Source organism: Podarcis erhardii, assembly GCF_964252035.2.
Source record: "Podarcis erhardii genome assembly, chromosome: 9".
NCBI lineage: Eukaryota > Metazoa > Chordata > Lepidosauria > Squamata > Lacertidae > Podarcis > Podarcis erhardii.
In genome coordinates, this window is record NC_138512.1 from 54,569,913 (window position 1) to 54,597,007 (window position 27,095).

General features: G+C 41.9%; 1 protein-coding gene across 30 annotated transcripts in view; it reads right to left on the reverse strand.

Annotated features, from left to right (window-relative positions):
• Positions 1 to 27,095, reverse strand: part of ANK2 (ankyrin 2) — a gene marked incomplete at its 3' end in the record, with an annotated part of 330,684 nt that overhangs the window by 85,993 nt on the left and 217,596 nt on the right. For 24 of the 30 annotated variants that reach the window (XM_081876550.1, XM_081876549.1, XM_081876568.1 and 21 more), the window contains exons 5-11: positions 22,437 to 22,535; positions 16,574 to 16,759; positions 15,798 to 15,821; positions 14,572 to 14,670; positions 11,800 to 11,898; positions 4,520 to 4,618; positions 3,620 to 3,817 (exon numbers count right to left, since the gene is read on the reverse strand). In XM_081876550.1, the coding sequence (XP_081732676.1) occupies positions 3,620 to 3,817; positions 4,520 to 4,618; positions 11,800 to 11,898; positions 14,572 to 14,670; positions 15,798 to 15,821; positions 16,574 to 16,759; positions 22,437 to 22,535 (804 nt within the window). The remainder of the gene's footprint in view (positions 1 to 3,619; positions 3,818 to 4,519; positions 4,619 to 11,799; positions 11,899 to 14,571; positions 14,671 to 15,797; positions 15,822 to 16,573; positions 16,760 to 22,436; positions 22,536 to 27,095) is intronic. The other 6 variants (XM_081876558.1, XM_081876563.1, XM_081876542.1 and 3 more) reach the window with 1 other exon arrangement.

Here is a 27,095-nt window from a genome sequence, read left to right on the forward strand (position 1 = left end):
AAGCTAACACAAGCAACATTTTTCCGTTCAAGTTGCAAGTTGGATTATTATGTATCTATGTATGTATGCAGCAATATATGACAAGGTTTTGATTAAGGCTTGCTGTTGTGTGTATTACTTTGTGCCACTAGGAGGCCAGTGCTCTTAAAATGGCTTTTTATGAAGCACTAAGCATCAGAACTCTGTAAAGAATGAGGACACTAAGAATTAAAGTGCCATTTTTAAAATCTTCTCCTTCTTTTCTTTTTATGTTAACTGTGAAGCTACTTAATTTTTAGATACACTATTTCTGAACTATTTCTAGTTCAAAAATAGTCCTGTTTTGGAAATAGGCAAACATGACAACTGATGGGAAGTGATATTAGCAGCTTCTGTTAAACCAAATGTTCACATAGCATCAAAGAAACAGAAGATCCTTCTCTTTACGTAGTTTCCAGACAGTGCTGTTTTAGTCAATTAACTGCAATTTTAGCTGCTTTAAACCTGAATAAATAATACAAGTAAAGTTGTGAGAATAGCCATCATCAACAACAGCTTACCTATTACACTGGTCAACAACAAATTTGTTGTCTGCATTTTTTCAGCTGATTTAGGACAAATCTGATGCGCTGAATCCAAAAATCACATTGGTTTTGCTCAATCAGGTCAAGTTTTTGAGGTATGGCCACATGTCTTTTTTTACGTTCTTGTTCACATGTACGCTTGTGTGGAGCATTTTAGAAGAAGTTGGTGGGGGTAAAATGCCATGTCGAATAATTGTTTTGAATGGAAATGATTATTTTAATGACAAGAAGTAGTATTCAGGTCCGACAGTTCTGGGTGATTATGTCGAAAAGGGATCAGTTTGAAGTCATAAAACCTCAAAATCTTCCATAAATTGGTGCGGCAAAGCATAAAGTTGGGGGATCAAAACTAAGTTAATGGGGCAGCCGGCCCATGAAGTGTAAAGCTTGGGCGCCACACATGGTGTGCAAGGCATGCTGGGATCAACAGAAAGAACCGGAGCAGCCTCAAGTATCCTGATCTTCAATCAGCACGTCGTCCTGCAGCTCATTGTGATGAAATTCCAGTGCCTATCTTTGGAGAAATTCCTGACATTAATGACGAAGATGCCTCCAGTGTTGAAGGACATGAAGAAGAAGAAGTGGTTCTTGAAGATGATGCTCCACATCCATTTTCCCAAAAGGAGTTAAATGATCTAGTTCGCGACCTCAGCTTGTCAAAGGACTCTGCTGAACTGTTGGCATCCAGATTGAAGGAAAGAAACCTCCTCTCTGACAGTGCTCGCATCAGCTTCTTGCGCAACAGGCATCAGGAGTACCTCCGTTTTTTCTCGGAAGAGAAGGACTTGGTGTACTGTGCAGATATTGCGCAGCTTCTGCTCAAGCTTGGAGTGCCACAGTACGAACCCAAAGATTGGAGACCATTCATTGACAGCAGCAAGCGATCACTGAAATGTGTTCTGCTACACAACAGCAACCAGTTTGCCTCTATACCCCTGGCTCACTCGAGTACAGTGAAGGAGAACTATGAAGTGGTGAAGTATGTGCTGGAGAAAATTGGTTATGATCAGCATAAGTGGTTTATTTGTGTTGACCTGAAGATGGCGAACTTTTTGTTGGGACAACAGTCTGGCTTCACCAAGTACCCATGTTTTCTGTGCATGTGGGATAGTAGGGACCGTGCTCAGCATTACATGAAGAAGGACTGGCCTGTGCAGGAGGAATTGGTGCCTTGCAGAAAAAGGAACATCATCAACGACCCTCTGGTGGACAGAGACAGAATACTCTTCCCACCTCTGCACATCAAGCTCTGCTTAATCAAGCAGTTCACCAAGGCTCTGGACAAGGATGGTGACTGCTTCACTTACTTGTGCCAGGCTTTTCCAGGATTGACCATGGAGAAGTTGAAAGCTGGCATCTTTGACGGTCCTCAGATCCGTCAGCTCATTAGAGATCCAGAGTTCGGAAACTCAATGAACGAAGTGGAACTGGAAGCGTGGAAGGCATTTGTTCTGGTAGTGAATAACTTTCTTGGCAACAATAAGGCCAGAAACTATGCAGAACTTGTCAACAACATGCTGACTGCTTTCAGAAACCTGGGCTGCAACATGAGCGTCAAGATGCACTACCTATTTTCACATATAGACCTGGGTTCAATGAGTGACGAGCAGGGGGAGAGATTCCATCAGGACATGAAAGAGATGGAGACCAGGTATCAGGGTCGCTGGGACACAGTCATGATGGCTGACTACTGTTGGACTCTGAAGAGAGACCCCCCTGCCACTGAGCATTCCTGGAGTTCCAAGAAATGGAAGTTCAAGCCCTGAAGTTTGAAAAATGGTGAAGCAACATGCAATTTACGTGTACTTACCTTTATCAATGCCCACCATTCAGTTTACAGTAAACCTGACCTGATGGAGATAAACGGATGCTATTTCCTGATTCAGCAGTGCAAAAATACCCTAAATCAGTTGTAGAAATCTAGACAACATTCAAAAAGTAAAAAATTGTTGCCCAGTGTTATACATCATAAAAACATAATTCTTCCTTTAGAGAAGCATATCAATTGAATTGTCTGAGCCATAAGCCAATTGATGCCAATTACGTCAACAGTCTGGAAACCTGAATTTCAAACACAGCCTGTTTTAAATGCCAATTAATAATCAGCATAGGGTGGAGTCTACTTAGGCTGCAATCCTAATGGACAACTCATGGTTACTTCTGTGTAAGTGGGGTTGTATTGCAGCCTTAGAATCCATGGTGCTGAAATATTAAAGAGACTATATGGCAGCTGTGAGGACAGTTAATGCACTGCAGAGAACTTCAGCCAGAATTCAGAGAGCTGCTTGGACACACGCAAGGGGCTTGCATTGACTTGGTGGATTTTATTTTTAACCACTGACGTTCACCATAATACAAACTATTTTTGAAATGGAGTGGACCTTACAAATAGTTTGCTGTGAGGCAAGGGAGGCTTGGGGGGAGGAGGGGGTTGGGAGGGGAAGAGAAGCCCAAAGCCACCTGCTAATAGATCTAGTTTCCTTGCCTCCCCTCAAAAAGGCTACAACCTCCTACAAGCAAATATGAGTTCAGTGTGAACATACCTACTGAATTAGAATTATTAGGCAGTGGCAGAGACTGCAATGTCTAGAATCACACATTAGAACCATTAGATTGTCATTTGCGTAGCTCACTACACACTCCTTTCAATACAGAATGCAATGTGTGCCCCTTTATTGCAGGGAGCAATGGGGAACCCCCTGAAGAGGTAGAAACTGCATGCACACATGAGAGTTCGGACAGTCACAAGAAGCAGCTGGATCAATGTGACTGTGGCTCTCTGCAGATGCTCCCCCTCCACATGAACACTGAATGTGTGGAGCAGGAAGGGGAACCATGTGCTTGCTGGCTTCAGCCCTGGCACCCGTAGTCCAAGTGGCCCTGCCCCCATAATGCCCATGCTAGCTGCATGGACACTGGGGGCAGAGGCAGTAGGCATGCTAACATCAGGGGTAGAGGTCAGTAAGCACTGAGTCCTTTTCATGCATTCACTGCATGTGTGGAGGAGAATGTCCAAAGACCCCTTGTGTTCCAGAAGAGGTACAGGAAAGGTTTACCAGAGCACGAGCATTTGGATTTGCTCTCTTGTCCAGCAGGAGTTTGGTGACACGATAGTGGCCACAGTGTGCAGCAACATGAAGGGCAGTCAAGTAATCCAGCGTGACATCATCGACAGGAGCTTTGTGCTGCAGTAGGTGTTTGACACACTCCACGTGGTCACCTTGGGCAGCCATATGAAGCGGAGAGAGTCCATTCTGCACAAGACATAAGACCAAAGTTCAAAACTGCATCAGACTTACAGAGTGGTATCCAACGCTAGTCTTACATGGAGCCCACTGAAATTAATAGATATGACTGATTTATGCCCAATAATGTGAGCACCCTTGCTGCAGCAGAAGAATTTCAAAATAACTTACAAAGCCTACTGGAATAGTAAAAACACAGCATGCTGACTAGGAATTGCCTAATTATTTGTTTAGAAGGAGTACACAACCCTCAAGGATATGTGCACATTTGCTTGGAATGCATGCAAAGTGACATACCCATGGAGGGCAAACAAGGGGATGCTCCTGTATCCCTAATTTGGACCCAACCTGCTGTCTACCACATTTCCAGCAATGTGAATTGAACAAGGTTCCTCTGAGATATTCTCACGTGACTTTGTCGAACATACTCCTGGTTGTGGGAGAATATGCAGGAAAACATTCCTACACATAAAGAACAGTACAAAAGCACTAACCTAAATTAGACCTCTTTCTCCAGGCTGGTGTGTGGCGGCCTGAATTAAAGTCTGCTTGTGTTTATGTGCAGGAATCCAGCAGAGTATTGCCATATATGTCTGTGCCACAATTTACTCACATTCCAGATTTTATGCTTTATGCATAAGTACTGCAATCTACCTTGATATTTCAAAACCAGACAAATGTCTAAGGTGTCTTCTATTGTGAGTTACCCACCTTGGTCCTGGCAAGCAGTGGAGCACCTCGTTCTAGGAGCAGTTCTACAACCTGGTCGTGTCCACTTCGTGCAGCACAGTGAAGTGGAGTCAGTCCATCCTTTAAAAAGGCAAAAACAGCGAAATGCTTATCATACCCAACACTCTTGTGCTCATGGAATACAATGTTCTTCACCTATGAACACCCCCAAAAAAACCTGCAGCAAAACTGGGCCTTTAATGTGAGGGGTATCTATGGGGAACTAATTGTCACTCAAATCACATGGTATCATTCAAGGTCCATCACCACTTATGAAGATGTGGCATGAAGAGACATTACAGAATTCAGGTAACCAAAGCGATCACCTGCCACTCTCCCTATCCCTATGGGCATAATTATTTCCTAGCAGCTTCCACATGGCTGTGGTAATGTATACCAGTCTTCAGTTCTTAAGCAGAAGAAAGAGAAGAAGCATTTTCTGCCAATATCTTTCTCCACTATTTTGGAATACCTTTGTTGCCTCAGGTTACTTTTGAAACAGGGGTAAAAAACACAGTGCTACGGAGGTTTGGGCAAGGGGGGAACTAAAAGGGCGATGGAAGACCTTAAAAACATAATATGGAATCAACAGTGGAAGAAGCCTTAATTTAAGTCTGAAAAGCAAGCAGGCCCTAACAACCATTCGGCAAACTTGCTGTGACAGCACCGTCTCTTTGCTGCAGAAGAACATCCTGTCCCAAAGCACTTGCAAGGCTTCTCTGCCACTGAACATGACGGTTAGCAAAAGACAAGCCTATGAAAGATTTAGAGAACTGAGTGCATCCTAGGTGACTCCAGACCTCGGAGAGCAAAGAAACGTGGAAAGAATAATTGTGTTTAAAGTAAACTCTGAAGGACACTGCTATATGAAGGGACAGAAGGAAGGCACACAAAAGAACATAAATTTACCCAAGTCATATTGGATGTTGTTTTTGTACAGATTTGCAAACATACCCATGAACTCCATAGGACACAATTAAACAAGAGTTACTTGCAACTAAGTATTGAAATCTATGGAATAGAACTTAAGGCTTAATGACCTCTGTAGTCCATGCATTCAGAACACTGAGGCTGGATTACTGAAACACACTCTATGGGGGGCTGCCCTTGGGCATGAACCAGAAGCTCCAGCTGGTGTGGAATGCAGCAGGCAGACTGCTGATGGCAGTACGTGACCAACAATGTGTGACATCACTGGTAAAACACCTGCACTGGCTGCACATCTATCAAAAGATCAGGGAATGCTGATTTCAGTAAGGCTTTTGACAAAGTCCCCCATGTTATTCTTGCAGAGAAGCTGGTACAATGTGGGTTGAACAAGGGAAATGTTAAGTGGATTTGTAGATAATTGGCTGACCAAACCCAAAGAGTTCACTAATGGTTCCTCATTATTCTGGGTGACAAGTGGCAAGTGGGGTGCTGCAGGGTTCTGTCCTGGGCCCGTTGTTGTTCAACATCCTGATAAATGGCATGGATGGGGGATTGAGCAGATGACACCAGACTGGGAGGGGCAGCTAATGCCACAGAAGACAGAATTTGGATTCAAGATTACCTTAACAGATTAGAGAACTGGGCCCAAACTAACAAAATGAATTTCAGGAGGGACAAATGTAAAGTTCTACATTTAGGCAGGAAGAACCATCTGCAAAATTATAAAATGGAGGACACCTGACATTGCAGTGGCACATGTGCAAAGGATCTAGGGGTCTGAGTCCAACTCATTAGAAACAGCCAGCATGGTCAGTTGTCAGGAATGATGACAGCTATTGTCCAGCAACATCTGCCAGGCTACAGGTTCCTACGCCTGCTCTATAGCAGCAAAATAAATCCTTGTTAGCTGAAAGTCACTTGACTGCCGCAGTTACAGCTTCTGGATCCCAGAAATACACTGGAAGTAGCAAAACCAGAATAATAGCCCATTGCACCCCTGGTGTAGCTCCTCTTTGGCGCCAGTGGCTAGGAAGGAACACTAGTGGGGCAGTGGTTTCCTGTAATCAAAGGGATCTCAGTTCTCCCACAGCTGAAGGTGCTGCCATGAAACTTCTAGCTTGTTTTGTAGAAGCACAACTTCATTGCTTAACCAAAGAATGTCTAAAATATAGGGTAGAGACACAAGGGAAATAATTTATTCCTCTGGTTCCCTGTTTGGGGCTCTAATGCAAAGTGAGAAAGCCACCTGAGATAAGATAAAAGCTGTACAGAACATACTATTACCTTACAGGCCCACGTCCTCAGTCAAACCAGTAAAGGTGTATCAAAGTAGCAAATCAAGCAAGCAAACACTTCCTCTCTCCTTGCCCAACATAATCTCAAACATATTATTGCAATAACCCTTTCACATAAGCTTCTATTATTACTGTGGACATGACAGTGAACTGCGAATGAGATTTGTAAAGTAACTTTTTGGAACTAGGCATAACAATCTGACATAGCATTTTTTTATTCATGACCGATCAATTCTTCCAGGAATTTAACTCGTAAATTAATGTTTCTGCTCATTTTCCCCCCTTAACACTACTTCCTGTTTACATATAACTTTATTAAAAGAGTGTTGACATCTTAAGATTGTTTATTATTTGTGGGGATGACCATTTCACCCCCCACAATGCCACCTTAATGCCATGGAGTGCCAGCTCAGTGGTTGTTGCCATTGCTGACAGCAGCAACATGCACACATATTTCCAAACAAACAAACAAACAAAATAAGGGGGGGAAAGATAATTGAACCCCATCCACTGCTGGATAATTGCCCTTCCTGCTGGAAAAAAGGGTGAAATGGTTGCCCTGAATACTCTGCTCACCAACAGGTTGGAGAATTTTGAGAGGCCATTTGTGCACAGCTGTGCCTTTAAGGTAACCCTGTTCCCTACCTATCTTCGCATGGCAACTGAAACCTGGTGACAATATGTACACCCTTCAAATAGTGCCCTATCAAGGCACAATCTTCAAGTGTCCTGAAATGAGAAAACCATAATATGGAGTACAAGAGCAGTGCTCAGCTTCAGTGTGAAAACAGAGCTCATTACTGAATCATGAAAAACCCACTCAGATTAAACTACAGTGAGCCCCACAGTGAGGAAAATTAAATTATTCTGGGAGGACATAACTTTTTGACCAAGCCTGTTATTTCTGAATTCCTGTTTTGATCTGTCTCATTTTCTTCCTTCATTTATTTAGTTTTAGTTTTATTTAACAAAACGTATATACAGTGGTGCCTCGCAAGACGAAATTAATCCGTTCCGTGATGCTCTTCGTATAGCGTTTTTTTCGTCTTGCGAAGCAAGCCCATTGACAGCTTAGCAGATTAGCGCTATTAGCGGTTTAGCGGCTTTTAGCGGATCAGCTGATAAGCGGCTTATCAGCGGATCAGCTGATAAGCGGTTTAGGGCTTAGGAAAGGGGGGGGGAGGGAAAAAACCCCACAGGAACTCGCAAGACATTTTCGTCTTGCGAAGCAAGCCCATAGGGAAATTCATTTTGCGAAGTGCCTCCAAAACGGAAAACCCTTTCGTCTAGCGGGTTTTCCGTCTTGTGAGGCGTTTGTCTTGCGGGGCACCACTGTACTGCTTGATTGAAAAATACCCAACTCTAGACAATTTACAAATGCACATCTGTTTTTACAATGCTGTTTAACAGCTTCTGTGGTTGTGTTTTATAGTTTTTTATATTATTTTTGTATACTGCTGAGAGATTTTTAAATTTTAAGCAGTTTATAAAAGCTTTCAAATAAATTAATGAATAAAGAAGGAATCTCTTCAAATAGCTGTACCTGAATTCAGATCCTCTCGTGACTCGTGAGGTGCTCTACATCTCACTGAGTCATGCTGCCAGCTGTAGAACTCTACTGACAGATTCACTTCTTGCCAAAATTCCAGTCTGTTTGAGGGCCAGGTCCTATTTTCTGTCTACAACCAGGAAGCAGAGCAACAAGAGTACTGTGGCAAATCTCTGGGGCCTTATAAGCTTTACAGACAGCAGGCGGACTTGTGCATCAGTTCAGCAATTGTCAGCTGTTCCCTAAGAAACAAGTGTTTTGGACCTAGAAGTGGAAAGTCCAGCAAAGGCAGAAATCCAGAGGCTGCTCTGATTTCCGCTCAGTAAGCACACCATCAAAAGCCAGTTCTGAGGGAGCGATGGTTCCATTTTCTTTCAGTTTAACAGCAACATTCAGTGGGTTTGTGTTTAACTGCAATCACTAAAGAGATATATTGGGAAGGCCTTTAAAGAAACATAATTAGAATTTATTAATGAAGTCTGCCGGTGATAATTCTGCACATTCTGTCAAAATAATAAAGCCTTTCCTTGAGTTTAAGTGTAATTTTCCCTGGTTTTGTATTGTTCACTCAGATACCCTCTTTGTTTTCTGCTGTTTGCCACATTTTTCTTAACAGCAGAAAGCCTGTGGCTAAGATTCTGGCCTTAGAAAATAAGGAGAAGGACATTTTCTGTATTGCACTTAAACCAAAGGTTTAAGCTGCTCACAGCCTCTCTTCCTCCTTCTGAGCCCTATGGTCATATCATGAGTTAACATGCTTCTTAAACAACACAAGCGGGGGAAACTGTAGTGTGTGAACTGAAATGGAGAAACAGTAGGAGGTAATTGTTCCCTCCAGAAACTGCCTTGTTTGTAATGTACAGTTTGGCCTCCAAGTCCCATTGCAAGGTAGGGTGCAATGTTTGAAGCCAAAAGAGGAGGCAGCAGCTTTTCTGGTTGTTTGGAGTGGGTTAAAAGTAAAGGTTAAGGGACCCCTAACCATTAGGTCCAGTCGTGCCCAACTCTGGGGTTGCGGCGCTCATCTCGGTTTATTGGCCGAGGGAGCCGGCATACAGCTTCCGGGTCATGTGGCCAGCATGACTAGGCTGCTTCTGGTGAACCAGAGCAGCACACGGAAACGCCGTTTACCTTCCCGCCAGAGCAGTACCTATTTATCTACTTGCACTTTGACGTGCTTTTGAACTGCTAGGTGGGCAGGAGCAGGAACCGAGCAACGGGAGCTCACCCCATCGTGGGGATTCAAACTGCCGACCTTCTGATCGGCAAGTCCTAGGCTCTGTGGTTTAACCCGTAGCACCACCCACGTCCCTTTGGAGTGGGTTACAAATCGCTAAATCACTAGGATATAAAGATGCTTTTCTATTCACTTCTCCAAATGACAAACAGACTCACTGTATCCTTGAAAATTGGCAAGTGTCACATCATTCCTATTTTGTTTTTTATTGCTCTATTTAGTTATGGCCATAGCTAAGCAGACAGAGCAAAGGTAAAACAAAGAGGACATAAATGGATCAAAGCCTGACACAATGACACCACACAATGGCGTGACACTGACAAACAAAACCACAAAGCTCTGGAATCTCCCACACTGAGAAGCTGTCAGCAGTGTCCTTGAGAACGAAGAGAAAGGACGGTGCTAAACCTGTGCAAATGAGGGTGCCAGTGCTTTGGGACACTCGCTAGGTTCTGTGTGGGTGTCTGTGTGCTAGCAGCTTTGAGCGACACTCCCAGCTGACAGGGGTGATAAGCCAAACAATGAAAGACTTTTAAAATTAGATTCTTTGTGAGAAACTGGAGGTGGTCCTGTACAGATCGCATATTGCAAGGCTGCACTTTGATCTAGCCAGTATAGCAATATAGCATGTTCAAAAGATAGGGAATAATGTATAACAAATTAAAGTGTGACCAGAGCAATCACATTGTGCTTTCATGCTTGGATAGAATAGGTGCCTAAACTGTGAGTCTAAAATACTTTTGTCTGTAACTCTGTCCCAGAACTGAAGCTTCATTAATCAAAAAGGACACTTGCTTGCTCTCGCCTATCTTCCATACATAAATCTCTCTCTCTCTCTCTCTCTCTCTCTCTCTCTCTCTCTCTCTGCAGTTCACAACTGTTTGTTTTTCTACACTAGTATGCAAACACAGTGTCCAATACTCCAACCAGCAATTATTTGCCAGGGCCACGGACCATTTTTCAGCTCTAAGGTCTTTCTCTTTTACTTCTAAATAAATCTTAAAACCAAAATAAATTATATCTGTTGAATTCAAGATTAGCATTCTGCTTGCGGTTTCTCAATTACTCTTAGGACAAGTCCGCTCACGCCTTTCGGTGCCACAGCACTGCAGGACGGAGGCGGCTTCACTGGGACTCCAACGGAGGAATTCAATCTGCAGTGCCCTTCCTGATGGGAGGAGGGGGCATAAGCCCCTGCCACCTATCAGGAACCAGATCCTAGCCTGCACCCTGCATTGGTGGGCTTCCCTCGGAGTCACCCCTTGCCCATTTAAGCAGCCTACGCCTGGGGCACAGCCTGTTTGTTCCTGCGCCGGGTTTCCTCGCCTGCCCGCCCATGGCTTATGCTGCTAATCAATGACTTTGCTGTGGCTACAACAGTTGCCGTTCTTTATGGGGCCGGGTAAGAATTTGCCCACTGGACTAATTGGCTCTGACCTGGTGGGGTTTGCCTACCTCGTAGCAACTGTCACAACTGGTTGGGCATTGGGGCAATCCTTTGTTTTGGACGGAGGGGATGTTGTAGTCTCCACCTGCCCCTGGGCCAGGGCTGAAGATACTCCCTCAGATGGTGGTCCCTGCGGCGGTCACCCTATGTGATGTTAAGTCTTAGGAACCCCTGCCTCGATTGACCACGCGTCACTTCCGGAGGGTGGGCCAGAAGTATTTAGATTGCCCTATGCCCAGCCAAACCTCTTCCATCTGTATTCAATAAAGTTGTGGCCTGTTTTGACCCCAAACCAGTCTTATTGGTCTCTTATTTATATGGGCTGGTGTATGGGAAGTCTGATGCCTGGTCCTGCAATCATATCTTGCTTGACTTGTTAACAGTCTATAAATTAATTCTAGGAACTCTTGGAAGTTTCGCTGAGAAGTTCAACAAGAACGGACAGCATCCTCTGAAAGATCACGTGGCACTGAATAAATTTTTGAGACGTCACTGAAGTAAAGTGGCAACTGTGAAGCAAGAACGTTCAGTATCCAAAGTTTTTTCTCCATAGACAGAAGGAATTACCATCATAGAGTTACTCCTTTCATGAGTAAAACAACCTCTTCCATAAATGGAAATTCTCCTTTCAGTCATAGAACAAAATCTTTGGACTCAAGACTTGAATGCAAACAATGGCTTCCTTAATGGCTATCTCTAAAGGAATGCATATTGCTGTTCATATTTCTGATCCCTGCCATAAATCAACAAAGAAACAAAAGGGGAGAAGGAGGTGCAGGGTGACATTCAGGGAATAGAAACACTCACCCTGGTTTTGGCATCGATCTGCCCTCCACGATCCAACAAGAGCTTCACCATGTTTGTGTTTCCCCTTTTGGAAGCCACATGCAGTGGGGTGATTCCATTCTACACCATGAAAAGAACAAACAAAAAGCATGATGGACTTGAAGAGGTTCAATGGGGATGGCTTTGCGTTTTGACATGATACAGTATAGAAGATGCATCACAGCATACAGAAAACAGTTAGCACTGTCCTATCTTGAGAAAAACATTCATAGCAATAATTTGCAAATGCTGTTAAATGGAACTAAAATATATGCCTTTTTAATAACTATATAGAGAAAAAATCTGATCTTTGTTATGTTTTAACATTTTGTTTGAATAAACAGAAGTTTACTACAACAGTTCTAATTCATGAGAACTGGGAAGGGGCGGTAATTTTGTATGGAAGACTTTGCTTATCTTCATTCAGTAACTAATGAAATTTCAGTTGTTAATCAGTATAATTACATAATTTGAATGCAATAACGCAGGTCCGAATGTTTCTGCTGATGTATGCACAAAAATCTCATGAGAGTAATATGCATACATAATTTCCAATGTGCACTTTTACAGGGTATTTTGTGTATCTTCAGGAGGTTCTTCACTGATTTACTAAGCAGCAACAAAAACATTCACCAAACATCGAACATCACATTCACACTGTATGCAAGACAAATAAATAAATATTCATAACATACTGGTGTGCTTAAATATACAGCAACAATCATAGCACATTAGCTAAGACACAATGAAGCCTATTATTGTAACAAATATCAGCATTAAAAAGGTCCTAATTAGGTGGGAAGGTTTCGTCTCATCCTTCATTTTTTCCAATTGTCATTGCACATATTTCAGCTGTGAGTTAGGTCTCTTGGTAGAAAACAGGAAAAGCAATCCACAGAAATATATTAAAATTCAGATGTTTAGTTTGTACACATTATTTTATTATTTTCTACATTTTGTTGTATGGTGGGTTTTTTGTATTTTCTGTCTTCTATTTTTTAAATTGTATCTTAATTGCGTCTTGCTAAATTGTTAGTCATCCTCGGAACACACTGTTGAAGGTGTGAGATAGAAACCATGTAAATAAATAAAATATTAAGAAAAGGCAAACCTTAAAACTTTATTTATTTGTGCATGCAGCAGCCAAGGCTGACCATATACAGTCCTTTCAGGCAATTGGCAATCAAGCTTTCAGCTGCTCAGCGGCAAGATGGCGGAACAATTCTAACTAATAGCTCAATTCTATGCATGCCTGCTCAGAAGTAAGATCAGTGGGATTTCCTCCCAGGACTGTAGCTTAAATGTAGCTTCTTGTCCAGAACAGCTGTTATGTGTACATAGTCCCAACAGCTGGGATGCAGGGAGGAAACATGCACAGGACACCTATAGAGCAGGTGTGGGGAATCTTTTTGTCAGTTTGAGGACCACATTCTTTTGAGGGGAACCTTCTGAGATCCACATGCAGGTGGCAGGCAGAGCTAAAGGCATAGTGGGTGTAGCAATGGATGTGACTCTTACCTTGGCAAGGTAGGCTGAATTACAGACATGCAAAAACCAGGGGGTTTTGTACACCCACACCTCTCCATCCAGCAAGCAAGAAGCCTTATTACAAATAAGGACACAATCCAGCCAGGTGAAAACATCCAGGTGGGCACAGAGCAAGGCTGGTGAGGAGTGCAGGGAAAGCATGGGGAATTGGCTTAGGGAGAGGACCAATTGCCTGACGCTGATTCATTTCTTTTTGATGATGGTGATATTGATTTCACACTTAAAAGATACTCAAAATGACTGACAAATTTTGTCAAAACAACCCTTTTTAATCATCAACATCCAGTGAAAGTTTAAAAGCCCACATAAGCATGTTACCATGTACATTTAATTTGGGATAGAAGCCTATACATTGTTTCCTGGAAGTAAGCCCCATTGAGAACTCAGTGGGACTTGCTTTTGAGTGGACATGTGTAAGATGGCACTGTTGTGGAATTAAAAGGCACACTCACACTGTAAAAGTACTTTCCACTGCCTGTTGTAAAGCAAGTAGAGAAGGAGCCAGAAGGATCCCTTCTAGAGGAAGGGTGCGGTACAAATCCCATAAATAAATTAAAACATTCCATAAAGCAGGTGCCACAGTAGAAAAGGCTCTGTTCCTGGCCACCTATTGTATACTTGATGGCAAGTGACACAGAGCAGGGCCTTCAATGTTACCTACAGAATTCAAGTAGGACATTCGTATGAACAAGCAAGTTATTAAGGAAGCGTAGAAATATGTGTGCAGAAGCCTGCTTCTATTTGCATATGGCTAGTAGCTGAACTCCCATGATATATACCACATATCTTAAGCATTAAAGAATATTAAAGAGTTGGAGCTTGTTGTGTGCAAAGTACATATGTGAACAGGGTAATGAGCATAAGGTATTTGCTACAACACAGTTTTTTTAAGTATGCCAGAAGTTATATTAATAATTCAATTAATGTGTTCTGAAGCATGTGCATGAAATTTACATTCTTTCCCTCTACCTATAAGTGTATTGTGTAAAGATAATTTATTACAGTCTGATACTTTGGAAAAAAATGGCTTATTTGTTGCAAGAATAAATGTAAGAATCATTTACTTTTCATAATTTTTCAAAACAGACTTGTAATTTTTTTTTGTTTTGTTTTAATTTGGACATTTAAAGAAAGTTCATAGAATCAATCATTGACCTCCCTCCTTTCATTGTTCTCTCAATGAACAAAAAAGCAAAGCATCCATACCCTTGCTGTGAAGTCTACAACAGCTCCTCGGTTGAGCAGAAGTGTTGCTACATTAACATTTCCATAGTGTGCTGCTATGTGCAAAGGTGTGAATCCACTCTGCAAAAAAGAAACGGTCTTAATCAGAATGCACCAATTTTTACATAAGGAAGCATTAAACTTTTTAAAGCTAGAGAAACATTAACCCAAAGCATTTTTCCCCTGTGCCAACCTATTATTATAAACAGAAGAGTTAATGTTACTACTTCCTGCAACAGGTAACCAAAAACACTATTTTCCAGTTTAATATCTCAGGTTTTTCCATTTTTATTAATGCAGACAACAACAAAGCAACCTTCTCTGGGTCTTCTACCAAGAAAAACCAAAAATCCCTTGATTCTAGCAAGAAACGATGCTTCTGAGCATGCTCAGAAGAGTCACTTCACCATCTGGACTTCCCCAGCTCATTTGACCTAACTAACAATGAGGCAAGCCTTCACCTGGCACAAGTCCCCTCCCCTCACCATGGTCTCCTTGCAAAGAGGCCTATTCTGTCTGGGTTTCCTAATCATTCCTTAAAAGCCCTCATAAAACCCTTCAAAGTTTTGATAGCATATGATCACAAAACCCAGATGGTTCTTGAGACCAAATGGAGACACTTGCCAATTCATTTCCATGGCAAATTTAAGTATTGCTTTGGTTAGAAGATTAATGTTTTTTCACCAAAGCGTATTAGAATAATGGTACAGTATAACAGCTACAGTAGAAAATATTAAACCGTACACAATCTCCCAGTGACAGATTTGAGGCTACTCTTCATTTAAAACCTCCATAAATGCCTGTCATAAAATTAAAAGAAACATTTTACCTCAATACCTTTGAGGGGGTTCCCACTGGGATCTCTTCATTTATCAATAACCAACAACTACCCACAGGAACCATGCTGCAGATTAACATTAATGGAGTCATGGCCTTATATTACATGCAATTACTCTGTATTTCAAATTATCCCCATAGGCCTACTCCCATTTCTAATTCCCAGTTCTTGTTATCTAAAAACAATCTCCACCATCTCAAAAGAACAAGGGAAGAAAAAACATCAAAGCAGAGGAAAAAATATACATTTTTGTCATCGGTGCACATTTAGAAATGACATTTGGTACAGTTTGAACTGTATATGACAGGAAAATGCAGCAATTATCTGGGGGAGGGGGGGAGTAGATTAACAAAACTGTTGTTTTTGGTACCTCAGTTGTCCTATTCACCATCATCTGTTGCAGCATGTTTTGGAAAAAAGAGGAAAGATATTACAGATTGGCAGAAAGACAGAGGCCTAAATTGTTCGCTGAAATGAATTATTTTGTTGTTATGGGAGAAAGCCTGAGCTAATATTCGAATTAACTGTATGCAACCCACATTTTCTTGGGCCACAAACCAGTTTCCCACTCAACAGCAACACTGCTTCAGCTTCCCCCTTCCCCACAACAGATTGTCAGATTTACAAAGACTGAATTTGATATTAACTGTGTGTTAATTGGACTATTCAAATGCAAAAACTGTCAAACACCCTTACAAAGTCAGCAAAAGAAAAACTTAGAAACTGAAGATCGATTTTTGTGCCTTTGAAAATCTAGCCCGTTTCCTCCTGCAGTTCTACACTAAACAATAAAGCTTTTATTGCAGATACAAGTTTCAGCAACTACTAGAAGAGGAGCATTATTATTTGCATTGATCTTTTTAAAGTAATGGAACTGATAGGAATCTCTTAGGGCCACTTAACAAAAGTATAAGTTTCTTTTTTGGTTACCATGTAAGATGTTTTATATGTACACTTAAAAAGTGCAACATGTGAATGCAGAAAAACATCTAAATTGTTTAAGGAGCTACTAAAGACTGTCACTTCTTCTCAGTGATAAATCTGCATTTGTCCTGCATAAAGGACAAAACAGGCCCTGGACATCCCAATTTTTAGTACGATTACCAATACTGGAGAACAAGGAGGGGGAAGCAAGCGTATGTTTACCTTAGATTGAACATCAGCATTGTGATCATTCTGGAGCAGAAGAGCAGCTGATTTGGTGTCATCTTTCCTGGCAGCAATGTGCAATGCCGGCAACCGGACTTTCCCTTTAGTGTCATTTTCTAGAAGGATGGCTACTGCCTGATTGTGTCCTTGCTGCAATGCAACCGCCAATGGAGTGAAGCCGTCCTGTTGCAGCAGAAAATAAAACATTCCGCATGAAGCCAGAACCAATATAAAGAGCTCCCACAAAGAGGTTTGTTGTACTTCAACACGCAACATTTTATTAGCCACCTTGCGATATATTAAACTCTGGCAACCCATCAACCACTCCAGAGAGGCCCATCTCCAAACATATTTACTACTGAATTTCACGTCTGTTCAAAAATAATGTTAAAAACATAGGTGGAATTTTCAAGGGTGATGTTACAGTGATGAGTTATTTGGCCAATATACCACTGACAGTTGAATGTTGCTGGTGCTCTTTGGGGCTTTTTTTTATGCTGGTGGTTTTTTATTGTTAGTTACTGATGATGATTGTAATTTAGCTTTTTTATATTAATTGAAAGTCACCAATCAACTATTATGTACAGTCATACCTCAGGTTACAGACACTTCAAGTTGTGTTTTTTCAGGTTACGGGCGCTCCAAAACCCAGAAGTACCAGAATGGGTTATTTCCGGGTTTCGGAGTTCACGCATGGGGAGAAATGCTAAATCGTGCTTTGCACATGTGCAGAAGCACCAAATCACAACTGGCGCAGACACATATGCAATAATAATATTTGGTTGTGAAACGGCATGCTATGCAAGTCTTATTTCTTCCCCTTTATAATTTAAGCTGGGCAAACGAAGTTGGAAAAAAGTTTGTATCAGTTCAGGGGAAGATGCAGGAAAATGTTTCTGCTAGCCCCAATCTAGAACACTTGTTTAAACATGTGGAAGGGACAGTTGAATTTCAGACCTTCAGGTGGAACACTGAGCCTTGGAGCTCAAAGGGTGTTGCCTGGTTGAACAGAGGGTAGAACAGATGAGTGCTTGGCAGGCTAGAATAAGGCAGTATGCTCCAGGTCAAGAGACATGGAGACGGAGCCAACAGAAAAAGCCCAAGTCAAGAATCAGAAATAAGCACAAAGATGGTCCAGAGAACCAGTCCCTTTCCTTCTTGTCTCACATTCAGAGATTTGGTGCATTTTCCTGGAGGCCTTGAACAGAAAGTTAAAAGCCTGATCTTTGGGGAAGAGAAAGAACTCAGTAGTAAAACATCTGCTTTTCACATCCAAGGTCCTCTGGCATCTCCAGGTAAGGCTGAAAGAGAGCTGGAGAGCTGCTGCCAGTCTATGCATATGGACCAGTATAAGGCAGGTACCTATGTTTGTGTTAGGACTGGGATATAGGAACCCATGTGTAAAGGCTTATGTGCCACAGCTCAGTGGTAAACCACACAGGGTGTCCTTTTTTACAGAGAGCAGGCCTCTATTTGAAGGAGCTCTTTGTCTGAGGGCTGTCTAGTCCTAAGGAGTCACAAAAAGGGAGAGCATACACATCAACAGGGCACTAAAGTTGTCCATCAACAGTTAGTAACACCTGATCAGCAGACTGAGCAGGCACACAAGTTCCCTGGTGTCTTCCCTATTATGGTGAGATGTACTGTATTTCTGTTTAAATTATAGTGATTTTGCATCTATATGTATAAATTACCATATGCAAAATGTACTCTTCTGTTCTCCTTTTCTTAATGCAAATCCTTTCTTTCACAATGCATAACTGATCATGCTAAAAATATATGTTTTGCATGCAAAAGATTCAACCTTCAGTCCCCAGGTAGAACTGAGAAAGCTCTCTTTATGAAACCCTGCAGAACTACGGCTGGTCAACATATACATTGCTTAACTAGACAGACTAATCACCTGACTCAGTATAAGGCAGCTTTCAATGTTTCTTTCTATTTTCACTATGTGCGCTCAAATTCCAAAAGCATCTTGCAATACAATTGAAGGAGGACTGTTTGGGATTAAAGTCCAAAATCCCCCTGGGCATACAGAAGGAATGATGAATTCCTGGACTGCAGCCTGTATGGTTGCTATCTAGTGTTGTCAATCTAGTGTCAGCTATTTGAGGTAAAGTTATAGAAAGCCTATCCTTTGGTTAGACCAGTAGGAGAAAAGAAGGAGGTGTCTTTTCAAAATAGGTGAGACTCAGTTGTGTTGGCTGAAAAGAAGGATTGTTTTAGATCCACCTGCAAAGATGTGAGAGGGCACCTCACTGTGCTTCAAGCACTAAGGTAAAGATAAAGGCACCCCTGACCATTAGGTCCAGTCGTGCCCAACTCTGGGGTTGCGGCGCTCATCTCGCTTTATTGGCCGAGGGAGCCAGCGTACAGCTTCTGGGTCATGTGGCCAACATGACTAAGCCGCTTCTGGCAAACCAGAGCAGTGCACGGAAATGCCGTTTACCTTCCCGCCGGAGTGGTACCTATTTATCTACTTGCACTTTGACGTGCTTTCAAACTGCTAGGTTGGCAGGAGCAGGGACCAAGCAGCGGGAGCTCACCCCGTCACGGGGTTTCGAACCACTGACCTTCTGATCGGCAAGTCCTAGGCTCTGTGGTTTAACCCACAGCTCCACCCGTGTCCCTTGCTTCAAGCACTAGCTTGGTCTTAAAACAGTACCCCACAACAGATAATCCTAGGAGAGTATGCTCACATCTCCAATATCATATTATTCTTAAGAGAAATGAATTAGTTTTTTGGGGGGGAGATGGAATCTACTGTAGATTATTAAACAACAACAGCAGAGAACTGGGGGTTTCAAGATCAGCCAGTGACTCATTTACAAATGCTGTTTCTGCCTTGTTGCTTAGCAACCACACAGGATTTCATACTCTAGCAAAGCTGCAACAGTAACCTGATCCTGGCCCATCCTAGCAACAGAAAGCATTATTTTAGGAACCACCATCAAATGCAATAGTATCCGCTGAATGAAAGGATAGAGAAAACAGCTGTTAACAAAGGCCGGCTTGGCTGGAGTGCAATGCTAATAAATGTCATACCATTCTGAATACCCTGGGGTGGGTTAACTCCATGCCGAGGAGGGTGACAAATGCAGGGACTGATAAGGGACCACTTTTCACGGTTGTTAAAAGTGGAAGAGCTTTATGAAAACATGCAGATTTGTCCATAGATCAACACTTTCTAAGTTTTTACTTCTGCAGCAGACATTATAACACCATAATAGTAGGGGGCAGAGGAGAGAACTTAAGTTAACGGTTGTAACTTTTGAAGGAATATGTGGTAGGTTAGAGTTATGGGTATGCTGAGCCAGTGTGGGTTAGGTCTCATAGGTGCCTCTGTGCCTTACAAGGAGCCTGGAAGACAACGGGAATCCAGTGCAGATATCAGAGCACTAGCTAAACTAAGCCTCAATGTTCAGAGGAAGTAGACCACTGAATACTATATATGAGGAACAAGCAGTAAGGGCTGTCGGCTTCCAGGAGACAACTTATTCAAATACTCCCAGTCAGATCCAGCAAGGGTCTTCTGAGATTACGTTCTTCTGCTAATGCAGCCCTGCTGAAGAGACGGGCCACTGAATTCTGTATGAGCTGATGGTTTTCAAAGGCTACTCTACTCAAAATATCCTTGCAGTTGTGGTTCGAGGACCCGACCCCCGCAATGTGAAAAAGAAGACACAAGGACACGTGATATAAGGTTAATGGGCAAGGAAAGGCCACAACTTTATTGATTACAGCAGTGAAAAGGTATTGGCTTAGGCATTGGATCTCTAAAACAAGTGGGTTTATTCACCAGTAGGTGGAGCCTGTTGATGCTAATCCAACTATAGGCTCTCCCCTGATGTCACTGAGGGTCGTGCCATGGCCTCCCGCCAAGCAGGCATTGGACAGAATACGCGACCGCCAGATTCCTTTAACGGAATACCCAAAAATTGAAGGCATAGGCGATGGCCACACCTAGCACTTCAACACACCACAACACATTATTCCAATGCCTAACCTACCCACCAATACCACAAAAGTTGTGACGATTGCTACGAGGTAGGCGAAAAAACCAAAAAGCCTAATGCCAAATGGAAAAACTCCTACCAGGCCCCCTGGGCAACCAGGGCGACCAACCTAAGGTCCATAGCAAGGCCAATGACCTAAGCCCTAACTCAAAGGGAGTGGAGGGTGGGTGACTCGCGACGAGACGACGGCGAAGAATGAGGCCAAGGAGAGGCTGGCGCTGCAGCAAAAGGCTGCTGAACACGCCCCTTCCAAGGCACCTGGTTGGATGCCTACCGGGGGGGCGTGGGCGCCAGCCAGGTGAGGTGGAGGCAGGGGGCTAATGCCCCCTGCTAGGGGCGGTGCTCGGGCTCCCGCCCACAACCACTCCCCTCTCTTCCAGGGAGGAGAGTCTTTACCTTGTCATAACCTGAAGGGAGGGCCTTTTTGGTGGTGGTACCCAAGGTATGGAACTCCCTTCCCTCTTACCACTAATATTACTACTAGTTAAATTTATTACCCACCTTTCATCAGCAGGGCCCCATACACATTACAATGATTTGAAATTCAGTATTAAAAACATTAAAAAGAAATTATAGTGACTGGTATAGGGTGGGCCCTGAGTAATTAGCAGCACCAACGTAAAACTTTCAGGCATTTGCTGAGCATTAACACTGAGACCTCCTTAGTGAATTACTGTGTTGCTGGTTACTAAGACTATAATAATAATAATAAAAATGTTATTTGCTTTCAAGTGTTATATTTTTAAAATTATTTATGAACCCATCTCTGTGATAGTTGTTACAATGAAGAATGAGCTACATGTTTTAAACCAATAAATACTCTTCAAATGGGAGACCACAAGAAGAAATCATCTCTGGGTGATAATTGGTACTAATAGTGTGAATATGTGACACCCTGAACAGCTAGGAACAAATGACATTATGCCATGTTAACACCATATATATTATGTAATCTATATACATTAAAACTAAGCCCTCTGTAAGCACAAATAGTAGCCAGGAATCATTAAATTAGAGCTGTGCCTCTGCAAAAAGTGAGAAACGTAACCAAGTCTGGGAGACATCAGTGGAGTTAGTTGACTGTACTTTGCAACTTCTTCCTAGGCTCTATAACTCTGTCCATACCACCACCCTTTTCAGTTCTGCTTGACTTCTTCCTTGCTCTCAACGTGCTCCTTATTCACAAACTTTTCCTGATAAAGCTTCATGATGATCAGAAAGTGAAAGAGAAACATATTGTAACTTTATTGATGATATGCCCCAAAGAGGGATCTCATTTGGTAAATGATGAAAATAGTTCTATAGGGAGAGAAGGAATAACAGGGCCCTCTAAGAAGACTGGAGATTAAGGAACTGGATGGAGTCAAGGTGTGGAAACAATGTGTTTGAAGTTTCCTAGGACCTGAGGGCCAGACTACAGGTTACACACAGTGAGCTATTTCTTTCCTGTCATGGCTCTTTTAACTGAAAAGCAGCTTGAACTCTCCCGTTGGGAATGGAAGAGGGCAGACGATGCTGCACAACCCTTTCCCTTATTGCATTATGTGTGCTCAGAATGCCCCTCCACCAGCTGTTATCTCAACGGTTGAGGGAAAGCACATCTTTCCCCTTGCAGATGAGGGAACAGCCTGAGGTAATAATCATTTTGAGCAAGTGAAGGGCAAGAAAGAAAGGATTAAGCAGCCCCTCCCTCCCGATGACAGCATTTGAGGCTGCTCTTAAAATAAGTCAGGCCAAACTAAGAAACAGGAGTGTGTACCATGTAGATTCATCTTCATGGTTTTATAAAAGAAAAAGAAAAAGGTTATAGAAAGACTTGTAAATAAAAGATCCAAGTACTGTACCTCAGTAGCAGTGCTCTGGTTGGCTCCATTTTCAAGAAGATATTTCACGACTTCAATGTGGTTCTCTTGAGCTGCCATGTATAAAGGAGTGAAGCCATTCTAGGAGGAAACACAAACACAAAAAATAATAATTTCACTGAGGGCCTAAGGAATTATGACATCAAAACATGGATATTAAAAAGTAAAGCTCAGCTGCCATTTCCCAAGTAAAATGAAGCAGATTGGAAAAGAAAACCAACAAATATAAAGTTCTGCTGTTTTAATTAACAAGGTGTGCCATATAATAGTCTGTACCCATTTGGTGCTTCTTCACCAGATGTTTTGATCTACTGACTCCCATTTGGAAGATGGTAGCCCAAAACTTCTGAAGGACACTAAGTGAATGCTGCAATAGGATACATGTTTTCAAACTGCTGCATGAACAAGCCACTGAAATATGAACGCTTTGGCTCTTTGGTAATGATTTAGTAACTCCACATAGCCTTTTATAGCTCAGTATCCCCTTGATATCTTTTTCATAGCATTTAAGGTAATTTGGTGTTCGCTAGGAGAATTCATTACTAGACTGCTTTCTATGTAGGAAAATGGGAATGTAAAACTGGCAATAAAATTTTATAAGCACTGATGAGGAAAGGGATAAAATATATTTATTTATTGCTTTTATTTAACAGCAGGCAGCCCATGGGCACCATAAAATCATGGCCTCAAGAAAAACCACAGAAATGGCGGAATTCTAAAATAATGCATAGAAGCTTATAGTATGTGCCTTTTCAACAAAATGAGCCAATAGTATTGGCTACAACATGTGTTTAGGATTTGATTGATTCTAAAATTGTGCTGATCGTAGCACAGCAGCCAATTAACTCTTACAAGTCATTGTTGTACTCGGTGCAAGGCCATAACATTCTGGACCACTACTAGTACAAATGGTTTAATATTTATGTGTATTTTATTTATTCATGAGTTCTATATATCTCCCTTTGCCAGTAGGCCTCCAAGTGGTTTACTTCAAAAACTGTATAAAACAATACAACAGAGACAATTCCATAATTGGAACTGAAATATGTGAGCATAAGATTCAGATTCTTTGGAGAGTGTGCCAAAGCAACTCCTCTCTGCCTTTCTCTGGATTCAATTCATACAATGCAGCGGATCACAAGAGATAGTTTTGAGTAGAATATTAATAAGAGTAAAATGATTTTATGAAGTTCCTAGAATTTTAACGAGTAAGCTTTGCAAATTGAAAGTGTGTCTTCCCAGCTCTCAAGCAGACTGAAAGAAAGGCTAGACTATTGTTCTCCTACCTACAAGATGACATGGCCAACAGCCAGGTCAGGGGAGGCCTACAACATACTGGAAGAGCATTATCAGCCAGTTGTTGCCTAGCAACACATATGTATCTGACCAATTCTTTAAACATGTAAATGGATTCCTAACTGACTTAGCCAGGCCCATTACATTAGCAAAGTTCAACAGTACCTTCTACAACAGAGTACAGTCTTGCAGATACAAAACTAGAAGCTTAGTGCGTACCCACAGGAATCATCCAGACCAACCCCTCAATCCTTAAACAATACGGAAGGGTGTATAAAATGGTTGTATCAAGTTTTGCTTCCTTTAACCAGTGATACATCTTTGTATTATAAAGAGTCATGTTTTTATTTACCATCATCTTGCAAATTAGCTTAACTCCAAGGTTTCAACCAAATTTGTTTAGGACTAATTACTGCATTCATGTACCCACTTTGACTTTCCAGGGAGTAAGACCCATTAAAGATAATTTGTGCCTGGACTTCAGCTCCTGCACAGCAGGAGTCATGGCTAAGCTTATCTGCAAAGTTTTTGCATTTGCCAATTGCAGGGAGTAGGGGTTCTTTAACATTTACCCACACTTACTGTGCATTTGCACAACATAACGTCTAGTGTGTGTCTGAACTCAGATGAACCCACCACAGTAAAGTGTATCCTAGTTGCTAGGAAGAAAGGAAGGGCAATACGAGACAAGGGGAAATCTGGTCTTTAGGATTATGAAGATTCTAAGGACTACAAGTAGGAAACACAATAGCAAGCTCTGTAGGACCTGAAGGATTCCTATCACCTGACATGCAAACAATTCACTCATTAATCAAAGCTTTAACTTTGATTAAAGTTCATTAGCTAACATTCATTAGTTAAAAACACTGAAAGGTAGGAGTAGACAGGCTGGCTCCTCTTCTCACAGATACTGCTTAGATGTACATTTTGCCTTGTATCTTCAATTTCATGAGGTGCATTCACTTACTTAAAAAAAGAAAAAGAAATCTCAGAGTCAGGGCCTCCAGCTATCTGTGAGCCAAGGACATCAGTAGCCTCTGTATTCTCCTCTCAGCAGCCCTGCACATGCTGTAAATGACCTGATCATTTACCATCTATAAGCAACCATTTTAACACAACTGTAATTCAATCAGAGGTGCTCCCTTAACCGATCGAATCCCATCCTTTATGGAGCTGTTAAGTTTTACATGATATTAATCTCAGGGTAAGCTGTAAGTAAAAGGGACGCAGGTGGCGCTGTGGTCTAAACTACAGAGCCTAGGGCTTGCCGATCAGAAGGTCGGCAGTTCAAATCCCTGCGACAGGGTGAGCTCCCGTTGTTCTCTCCCTGCTCCTGCCAACCTAGCAGCTCGAAAGCACATCAAAGTGCAAGTAGATAAATAGGTACCACTCTGGTGGGAAGTAAATGGCATTTCCGTGTGCTACTCTGGTTCGCCAGAAGCAGCTTAGTCATGCTGGCCACATGACCCGGAAAAACTGCGGACAAATGTCGGCTCCCTTAGCCAGTAAAGCGAGATGAGCGCCGCAACCCCAGAGTCGTCTGCTACCGGACTTAACGGTCACGGGTGCCTTTACATTTATCTTTTAAGCTGTAAGTAAGTAATTCTCAGCCATGGCTTAGCCCCTGAGTTCAAGCATTTTATTTCACAAACTGCTTGACCGAGTCCCTGATCCAGATCAGATCTGAGAGGGTAGTGGGACATAACTCTTGCCGCCCTCGCCCCCATGGTCTCAGTTTGGATTGGGCGATGTGGCATGCCTGCAATGTGTGGGTTTTTTTGGGGGGGAGCTCATTCCTTCGCTGGAACTCATGTCAGTGGACTCTACAGTCTGGAAATGCATGTTTAGTAATGCTACAAACCTAAACACACTTATTGGGAACAAGCTTTCTTAAATACAGCAGCACTTACTTCTGGGTAAGTGTGGTTAAGACTGAAGCACAAATAATCTTCATTAGCTATATTTTTACTTTTTGTAGTCCCTACTGAAATATGATATATGATAATCACCAGGAACATAAAGAAAATATTTACACTATGTCCTGTGGTTTTTATTTCTGTCTGTTACTTCACAATTATAGACATGACCCATTTGAGATATTGACAGCATTTCTTTTCCACTCAATTTAGAAGCTATGGCATAGAAAAACATCCTAATGAAATTTGATGACTCTAATAGGAATTTCTACTGCAGCCAAGTAGGGAACAGCCAGCAAACAGCAGCGATTACATGATTCTCCTTGCTCTGAATAGCACATGTACTCTCTTTGGCAAATATCACTAGGATAATCATATACAGTGGTACCTTGGGTTACATACACTTCGGGTTACATAGGCTTCAGGTTACAGACTCCGCTAACCTGGAAATATTACCTCGGGTTAAGAACTTTGCTTCAGGATGAGAACAGAAATCGTGTTCCAGCAGCAAGGCGCCAGGAGGAGGCCCCATTAGCTAAAGTGGTCTTCAGGTTAAGAACAGTTTCAGGTTAAGAACAGATCTCTGGAACGAATTAAGTACTTAACCCAAGGTACCACTGTAGCACAAAGCCCCATCATAAGGATATGAAGATCTTGTTGGTGGGTGTAATATGTAAAAGCCTCCCACACCAAAAAGTGGAGAGCTACTCATTAGTACTGTGATAATCATGGTCCTTTCCAAAATCTCCCGTTCTCAAAAAAGAAACCACACCAAAGAGTCGCAGCTAAATCTGTACCTCAAAACACTTGCCACTTACAAAATTTTGCATTATACATCTCACCCTACAGAATGGAGTTCAAAATATTAAGGCTAAAATTAAATCTTACTTTTCTTTTATATATTTGCTATATTTAATTACATTCTTAATTCTGTCCAAATAATTCAAACAGCATCTCCATGCCGAATATTTTTTTAAGTGAGGAGAGAAAACCATCAAAATGCCCCAGGTGGCATATCTTAATGTGTCGCTACTATTCACATGACGCAACAATTAATGACAACATAGGGCACAGGAGGCAGCTCTGGTGTAATGGAGTTGCCTGCTGGTGATAAATGCTCATTGTTTTAACTAGTGGTTCAAAAAGTAATTATGCATTTGAGGATCAATATAATCAATCAGATTGCTCTTTGTAGGTGGTTTCCCCCCTTTGCTAAATACAGTGATTGTTGTCATTATGCAAGCCTCACATTTACTGTCAAACCCATCTACGGTTACTTTTTTGTGCTTATTATAGACCTAACAAAGCACTAAAAAGTCTTATTACTGACATCCATTCAGTGACATTATAGCATAATTGTGCTTGCTAAAGAAAAGGAAAAAAGCTGAATAACCAGATATTATAAAATAATATACTTGTATAAAAGCTA